The 8,618-nt window shown below is 65.0% G+C and overlaps 1 protein-coding gene across 12 annotated transcripts in view; it reads left to right on the top strand.

The window, feature by feature from the left end:
- The window catches only part of TPCN2 (two pore segment channel 2), a 26,839-nt gene extending 20,763 nt beyond the window's left edge, over window positions 1-6,076 (top strand). For 5 of the 12 annotated variants that reach the window (XM_059399247.1, XM_059399259.1, XM_059399244.1 and 2 more), the window contains 8 exons: window positions 798-897; window positions 2,588-2,659; window positions 2,998-3,071; window positions 3,289-3,642; window positions 3,731-3,813; window positions 4,300-4,381; window positions 4,736-4,830; window positions 5,036-5,376. In XM_059399247.1, coding sequence (XP_059255230.1) covers window positions 798-897; window positions 2,588-2,659; window positions 2,998-3,071; window positions 3,289-3,642; window positions 3,731-3,813; window positions 4,300-4,381; window positions 4,736-4,830; window positions 5,036-5,222 — 1,047 coding nt within the window. In that variant the 3' untranslated portion in view covers window positions 5,223-5,376. The other 7 variants (XM_059399255.1, XM_059399279.1, XM_059399268.1 and 4 more) reach the window with 7 other exon arrangements.
- Window positions 6,077-8,618: the final 2,542 nt, after the last annotated feature.

Below are 8,618 nucleotides of genomic sequence, written 5' to 3'. Positions count from 1 at the left end.
AGCCAGTGACCCAGTGACCTTGCCCGCCCCGGGCATCCTGGCAGTCCTGGTGTCTTGGCAGGTCTGTGGGCTGCCTTCCTCCTAGTGGAGCAGCTGGAAAGTGCTGGAGACGGGGAGGGGGGCCAAGAGACTTGCTTTAGGGTCAGCGGGCCCAGAAAGGGTCTACGTGGGGCAGACAGGTCGGGCTGGACCTGCCCTCGGTGGTGTGGTGGGGCATGGCGGCCGCAGGGCCACCCTCCCGCATTTCTGAAACGCACAGGGAACCCACCGGGCGCATGTGGGAGTCCCAGGGGAGTGTTGTGTGTGGGGGGGGCGGGGAGCGGGTTTCCAGCTGGATGGAAACAAGAGCTCGCCGAGCCCCTGAGGGACACCCGGAGGGGAGCCGGGTACGGGAGGGGGTCACGGGATAGGGGATGCGGCTCAGGAGCCAGGGTCAGGCGACAGGGATAGGAGATGAGGTCAGAGGATAGAACCGTGGCTAGGGTCAGGGGTCAGCGCACCGGCTCCGGGACCAGCAGGACCTGGCACAAGCAGGACCTGAGCTGGGTGTCGCAGCGTTTGGAGCCTGAGTGCTCTCCTGGGTAAGACGACGAGGGGTGTGACAGCCCGTGCCATCCTGGGCCGGCAGCGGTGGCCGTCCAGGCTCTGTCCTGTGCCCGCGACAGAGGCCCGCCCCACCCCCACCCCCGCCCGCCACTTGCTCTCTGCATCTGTCTTTGTCTGAACACGCATCTCCCTGTCTTCCTATTGCTGGCGTCTCGAGGCTCTCCCAACCCGTGTCCCGTGTGTCTCTCCAGGAAGCCAGAGACGCTGGGCCTGCTGTCACTGTGGGACATGGCCCGGCTGGTGAACTCACTCATCGTGGTCCGGTTCCTGCGCATCATCCCGAGCCTGAAGGTATGTGGGCGTCTGACCTCCCGGCTCCCACCCCTGCATTGCTCTGGAGAGTGGCTGGGCCTGGGCAGGGCCGAACTGAGACCAGGACGGTCCCCCTGGGCACCCTGGTCCCCTTGGGCTGTGTCCCCAGCTGTGTGCTGCTGCTGGGCGGTGCTGGAGGGCAGTGTGAGCCTGCGAACGGCCCAGCCCTGCTTGCCTGGACCAGGACAGGGAGGGCCGGCACGGGTGGGTGGGTGTGGGGCACCTTGGGCCACCGTAGGGATAGCTCTGTGCTTTGAGGCCATCGCTGTTTGTGAGGGGTGGGGGCTGGAGCCCTTGGAGCCAGTGTGTTCCTGGGTGTCCTGAGGTTTCCAGGAGGCCACTGGTGTGGGCCTTTCGTGGCTTCTGGTACTGAGGGCCAAAGGCGAGACTGGCCCAGGCGCTCCTCTCCAGGTTCCCCAGTACGGGAGTGGGCGTGTGATTGGCTGGTGCCAGTCTGCTCGACTCCCAGTCCTGGTGGCTCGGGCCTGTCCGTAGGCCTCGTCACCTCCTCACGTGTCCACAGGGAGGGACACCAGCCTGAGGGGAGGGGAGCTCGGTGAGCAGGGCCTTTGGGCCTGGAGCCCACCCAGCACAGAGGGAGAGTTCGCTCCTCCTGTCCGTTTTCCCAAGAACTTTTCTGGAGGGAGAAAGCCAAGGACATCAGACCTTTCTGTGTGTCCAGGTCCTTCCCCCGGGCTCGTCTGTCCTTCCTGGGAAGCTGCCCGCTTGTGCCACTGGGGCTCCCTGATAGCTAGTGGGTCCTCCCGTCGCATGGTGGCCTGGCGGCCCTGGGTATGGATGGGGGGGCCGTGCCCGGTGGTCGCACACGCCACACCCCATGTGGTCACACATAAGCACACGCGGATGCACGTTCTCAGACGGCACCTGTCACCACGCGGACGTGAGCACACCTGCAGCGTCACCATAGACTCCAGCCTCATGCACACGCTGAACACGCACGTGAGCGTGTGCACAGTCCCACATGTACACACATGCAGAGTGTACACGTGCGCTGCCGTGCCCACACACTACATGGACACACACGCACATGGCTGTACGCACACACGGTGACCCGTACGTCCACACGCACGTGCACACACGCTGGTTCCGGGTGTTGGCGTCTGGGGCAGTGGGCTGACGGGAAGGCCATTCTGGGGCTCAGGTTCCCGTGTCCAGGGAGCGGCCCTCGATAGCCGGGGTGCCTGGCTGGGTGTCTGAGCCCCTTCCCAGGCCTGACCGCGGGTGAGCTACACACCTCAGGTCTGCACTTCTTTGAAGTTTCCGGACCCGGGAGGCGCTAACCCAGCCTTCGTGGGCGCTTGGCAGTGTGACCTGAGCTCCCGCGTGTGCGGGCTTCGCCGAAGGGGCTGAGATTGAGACCGTCTGCGTCTGGGTGGACGGCGGTGTCTGTGTGCGGTGTATGTGAGTGTGTGCGGTGTGTGTCTGTGCCTCTGGAGGGATGGATGTGGGTGTGCGAGTGTGCAGGCGTGTTTGTGGGGGGCCGTGGGGTGCGCCTACATGTGTGAACGGGCGGCGGCTGACTGGCGAATGCATACGGGTGTGTGGGTTGTTAGTTCACTGGTGCTTTTCCGGGTCAGGGTAGTGGGCAGGGTTGGTGTCCCCTCAGTGGGGCCAGGAAGAATAGGGCCTGCCATCCTTCTGTCCTCAGCTAATGGCTGTGGTGGCCAGTACCATCCTGGACCTGATCAGAAACATGCGGGCTTTTGGCGGGATCCTGGTGGTGAGTCTGGCTGGTGGGCTCTGGCCAGTGGGGGGGTGCGGGCACGAGTGGAGCCGCCTGTGGGTTCCGGCGAGTCTGAGCCCGAGGCTGGCTGGCCGCTCTGGAGGCCCTGTGTTAGGGCCCCTGGGTCCTTCCCCCTGGCCCCTGTTGTTCTCTGACTTGCTTGGTGGTCGTGGCTCCTCCCTCCTTCCCTCTGGGGCTGGAGAGGGTACTCGGGAAGAGAAGCCCCAGCGTTCCCTTGAGGGGAGCAGGGCGGGGCACAGCATCGAGGGCTGGGAACATGCTGCCCTGCGGGTCCGCCTGCGGGGGCCGCTGAGCAGGCCTGGCCCGCCCCCCAGGTGGTATACTACGTCTTCGCCATCCTGGGCATCAGCCTGTTCCGCGGCGTCATCGTGGCTCCTGGAAACGGCAGGTGAGGTGGGGCCTGAACGTCCCAAGGGGAGAAGTGCCTCTTGGGGGTGTGGAGGGGCGTGGGGCGGGGTGGCAGTGTGGGGGTGTGGGGGTGGCTCCCTGGGAGCGGGGGTGTCTCCTAGTTCCTCTTCCTCTGTCTCCCCTCCTTCCCCACCCCGCCAGATGCCCTCACCCAGCATCTCTACCAAGTGTTTCTGAAGCCTTGTGGCGGCTCCCAGCCCTGCACACCCCAGGCCAGGCCACACGCTGGTGGAAGGGGGCCCGGAGCCAGACGTGGATCCCGCTGTCCCGAAGCTCTGTTTCCCACGCATGTCTGCAGCTCTCGGCTCCTGGCTGCTCTCACAGCACCTCCGGACGGGGGCTGCCTTTCCTCTCCGGCTTCTCCGGGCCCAGAGGGCTTCCAGCTGGGCAGGGGCTCAGGCAGGGCTGGGGTGCCGTGGGGTCCGTGTCCTGGTCCGCATCCCCGACCCAGCTTGCCGTGTCCCCGCAGCCTGAGCCCTGACAATAGCTCGGCACCCTGCGGAAGCTTCGAGCAGCTGGAGTACTGGCCCAACAATTTCGATGACTTTGCGGTGAGCCCTGCACCCCCGGTCCTCGGCGCCCTCACCCTCCCGTCGCCCTGTCCCGGCCCCCCTGGACCCCGTGTCTGCCGCCTCACAGGCTGCCCTCATCACTCTGTGGAACGTGATGGTGGTGAACAACTGGCAGGTGTTCCTGGATGCCTATCGGCGCTACTCGGGCCCGTGAGTGACCCCGCCCCGACCCTGCACAGTGTGTCCCCGGCCGGCACGGCCCTGCCCTGTCCCCGCTCAGTGTGACCCTGGCTGGCATGCCCCACCCTCTCCTCTGCACAATGTGACCCCACCCGGCACTGCCCTGCCCTGTCCCTGCGCAGTGTCACCCCAGCCGGCATGGCCCTGCCCCATCCTTACGCAGTGTGACCCCGGCCGGCACTCCCCTGTGCTGTGTCTGTGCAGTGTGACCCCGGCTGGCACAGCCCTGCCCTGTCCGCTGCGCATTGTGACCTCAGCTGGCATGGCCCTGCCCTGTCCCCTGCACAGTGTGACCCTGGCTGGCACACCCCTGCCACATCCCCATGCAGTGTGACCCTGGCTGGCACGCCCCCCCCCCCCCGTCTCTGCGCAGTGGGACCCCAGCCGGCATGCCCCTGTCCCTGTCCCACTGGCACCGCTCCCGGTGGCCCACGGCTGGCCTTCTTGTCTCCATAGGTGGTCGAAGATCTACTTTGTGTTGTGGTGGCTGGTGTCGTCTGTTGTCTGGGTCAACCTGTTTTTGGCTCTGATCCTGGAGGTATCCGAGATCCCTGCCCGGCTGTCTCAGGCGGTTGCTGACTCGCCACAGACGGCTTGAGGCTGTTGGCCGGACCTGTCCAGAATGGGGCAGGAAGGGGGCTGTGCTGGGTCCCGGTGTGGTGCTGCTTGAGCCGGCTGCCGGGAGCCTCCTAGGATGTCCTCCCTGTGGTGGGGGCTGGGGGAGACCTGTCAGGCTCCTGCAGGAGTGGGCGGCCGTGTGGGGCCCTGGATCCCAGCATCCGGGAGGGGCTTGGATCCCTGCACTGGACGCCTGGCCCGCACTGGGGGGCAAAAGGCTGGGTCGCACGGGGCTTACACCCACTGGCCACCCTTTCCGCCTCCTGTTTGTCAGAATTTTCTTCACAAGTGGGACCGCCGCAGTCACCTGCAGTCCCTTGCTGGGGACCCGGACAGCACCTACCAGACGAGTGCAGAGCTCTTGTTCAGGTGTGTGGTCAGGAAGGGTCTCTGGGGAGGGGAGCAAGGGAGGGCGAGGCAGCCAGTGGGGGGGGTGTCCTCGGTGACCGCAGCATTCCTCCTGCCGCTTCTGCGTTGGGACCAGGGTCTGGGCTTCCTGTTCTGGCACTGGGGCTGGGACCTCTGTCTTGCTCTCCGATGAAGTTGTTTAAGACAGCATCTCCGGTTCGGTTAGTCTCCAGGGGATGCTGTTGGTGGGCGGCCCTTACCTCCGCGCGCCGCAGGACAGCGGGGTCACCCAGACAGCTGCGGGCACGCCTTCCCTCCCCGCGCCTGCGCTGTGTCCCGCGGCCCCTCTGCGCGGCCACTGGCCAGCCTGGAGGGCCACCCCGCCCCGCCGGCTTCCAACCCCGGGCTTTTAGGAACGCCCTGCACACGTCCTGGAGTTGGGTCTAAGTCCCCATGCTCACTTGGGCGCGTGTCTGATGATTCCTAAATGAGGAGCAAGGCGGCCCACCATTCCGGAGCTGCCCGAGTCCGCCCTCTCCAGAGCTCCCTGCACGTCTTCTCCCCGATTCCCCAGGGAGGTCCTGGAGGAGCCGACCGAGGACGAGCTCATGGAGAAGCTGAGCCACCATCCGCACCTGCGGCTGTGCAGGTGATGTCCAGGTGCGCCGTCCCGGCGAGGGCGGCGGGGGGGCCCCGTGGCCTCGGGACTGACGCCGTTGTGGGAGGAGGCGGCCGCCCTGAAGGAGAGGAAGGAGAGACTTTCCATGGATGGACTAACGGACCGAGGGACGGACGGAACTCCTCCACCCGCCCTAGGCTGGGGCTGAGAGCAGAGGCCCCGGGTAGCTGCCGATCCAAACCACTAACCACCACCAGCTTTTCTCGGTGGCTCCCGGGTGGGCTGCTTGAGCTTCGTGTGGCGTCTGGGCCGCGCCGCTCTCTTCGTAAGCTGGCTTCGGCAGGACTCCGGCTTCTCTGAGTCCTGGAAGAGGGGACTCCTCAGGGACTCTCAAGACTGAGCAGCGGGAAGCCGCGGCCTGCCTTCCAGAGCCTGTGATTCCCATGGTGCCTTCACTGCTGGAGGCTTGCAGGGACCAGAGGCCTGCCTGGGGCCCGTGCAGGCCAGCCAGCAGCTTCCCAGGGCATTAGGTTTGGGATCCTGGTGGTTTTACGTGAGGAGGATCTTAACCGTTTTATTATTTAATGGTTCGTGTGAGTGTGATTGGGTGTATTTATGGGTCAGAACGCCAATAATTTTTATCCTGAAGTCTTGCAAAGAATGAGGTTGTCATTCTTTACTGGGACACAACTCTGTTCCTACTTCTCTGGAACAGGGTGGCCAGTGGTTCAGGTTGTGCACTACAAACCTGGGGTAAGGGTGTGTCCAGCCACTGGCACATCTGCCCATGGTGAGGGCTCTCTTTTTCTAATTTGTGTAATGGCTTGTGTGAGCCAGTGGTGGCTCTCCTTTACGTGTCCACAGGGGTGTGGCAGAAGAGGCTAGTAGGCCAGGGAGGAGGGAGAGTGAGTGATGTGTGGCTGGCCACTTTGTCCCTTGAGCCACCGTGGGTCCAGACTAAGAAGTGGTTTTCTCATTTCAAGGGCTGACTCGAGTGATGGGTGGGAGCTGCTGGAGGTCTGTGGAGAAGGACTGGAGTCCTCGCGGAGCGTGGCGCTGGGAGTGGTTAGCCGTGTCTGCTGTGGGTGCGGACCCCGTGGGGGCGGGGGTTGAGAGCGTGGGTGCAGACTCCGCGGCGGGCAGCGACCGCCTCCGTCTTCCCAGCTGCTCTGGGAAATGGGATTGGAGGAGAGTAGCTAGAAAAAGGAGCTTCTAAGATGTCCAGAAACCCCAGCGCTCTGGGCTGTGTCTCAGGGGCCCAAGAACGTCGTAGTTTCTGATCTTGGAGTTGGTCTGAGATCTGGCGCCTTGATGTTGCTGCCCCTCAGGTTTGGGGGCTCTTTGGGCACTGTGAGGACTCTCCCAGAGTCCTCTGTCCCCTCTGCAGGCTGCCTTCTGGGAGAGCTGGTTTTGGGTGGGGGCACCTTGTGGAGCAGTGGGTTAGAAGTGTGCCCCCAGCCTGTCTCGGCAGAGCCCTGCTGGCCCTGGGGACGAGGGTGAGGCCCCCTGGTCAGCTGCTGTGCGCACCTGCAGTGGGGTCATTCCTCTGCCCCTGCCCTGAGGTCTGAGCGCCATCTGGTGGCAGGATCTGGTTCACATTTAATGCAAGCTGGACCCCATGACCCTCAGGGGGAGCTCACGGCGTTCCTGGGGCCAGCCGGCGTCGGGGAGCCCAGCCTCACTGTCCGGGCCGCAGGCTTGGCCACCTGCGAGAGCTCGTTCCAGAGGCTGCTTGCCAGGTGGGATGTCACGTTCTCTGCCCTGCCTTGTGCAGGTCCCTGAAGGTCTGCCTTCCTGCTTCCTGGCTTGTGTGCAGAGAAGTCCCCTCTGGTCCTTACCGTCACATGGTGACGAGTTCTGGATGACCCATGTTGGACCCTGGCAGACCGTGCTGTTCCGAGCTGGCGCTGCCCTCAGGGTGGGGTGACCGGTGCTGGGGCCAACGGGCTGGTGTCTCTGAGATGCTCTGGGTCAGGGGCACTGACTGTCCCATCTGTCCCCCTGAGACTCGGGGCTGAATTCACAGTTGAGTTGGGGCTCAGGTTTTGGTTAAGGGAGCAGGGCTGGTGGGGGTCTCCTGGTCTGCAGTGGTCCCGGTGGCCCCCCACCCCAATCCTGTCCTCAGCTTGGGTGCTGCACTGGGTAAAACCCATATGAGAAAGGGCATGTGCTCGTGTGTCTCAGATGAGCCCTTGCATCTCTGGTGGGGCTCATGGTGGTTTTTGTGGCTGTGGGGGCTCCGGCCCACTGGTCCCTGGAGTCCCCCAGGGCCATGCAGGAGTCTGGGACACCTGGAGTGGTATCCCTGCCCCGGGGAGGTGGGAGGAGGCAGGAGCAGGAGCAGGAGGCCGCTGTGCCCAGAGGAGCCCTGTGGCTCGGGTCAGGCTCTGAGGAGGGCCCTGTGTGTCCGCAGGCTGGGGAGCCCTGGGCTGGGTGGCAGCGAGAGGCGCCATGGAGGCAGCTGGCCTGGTGGAGGGGGGCAGGCCCGGGGGGGAGAAGGGCACAGGCTGGGGTGCCCGCTGGGGAGGGGTCGTGGGTGGGGTAGGGTGGTGTGGGTGTCTGTGGGCCCAGAGCCGCACACACCAAATAGCAGGGCCTTAGCTCCTAGTCATTGATGGCCCCGGAGTGTGGGCAACGCTGGGACCTGGGTGGGCACCCAGGCCACAGCCTGCCTGGGAGGCCTGGGTCCTGCCCAGCAAGCACTTGCAGCCTCCACGTTTTGCGGGGGTTGGGGGGTGTCTCACGTTCCCCCTGCCCAGCTCAGGGCCATCAGCTGCCCCGGGCCCCTGAAGGTGAGCTGCTTCCAGGTCCTGCACGGGGTAGGAGGGCTGCGACGCTCTCGTGCTGAGCTTCCCCGTGGAGGCCCCTGCCCTCTCTGGGGAGCTCTGGAGGAACACAGTTGCCATTTCTGGGGCGGGGGTGGAGGTGGCGGGCCGAGCAGGAGTTGTCTCCTGTTTAGCACGGAGGGAGCTGCGCTCAGGAGAAAGTTGCAAGTAGAGCTTTTTCCGGAGTCAGCGGAGGGGAAGCTGTGGTTCCGGTGCCCTTGACCCTGCCTGCCTCAGGGAGGGCCTCCCCAGACGGCCGCGCGGGGACGGGGTCGCCGTGGGTTCCTGCCGGCCGGCGCTCACTGAGTTCATGGCCGTTCTGAGCCTCCAGTCCTGTCCTCGGGCCCCCAGGGTCACCAGTAATC

The sequence above is a fragment of the Mustela nigripes genome, chromosome 1 (genome assembly GCF_022355385.1).
Source record: "Mustela nigripes isolate SB6536 chromosome 1, MUSNIG.SB6536, whole genome shotgun sequence".
In the NCBI taxonomy this organism is placed as follows: domain Eukaryota; kingdom Metazoa; phylum Chordata; class Mammalia; order Carnivora; family Mustelidae; genus Mustela; species Mustela nigripes.
Note: the sequence above shows the minus strand (reverse complement) of the source record. Positions and strands in the feature narration are given on the sequence as shown.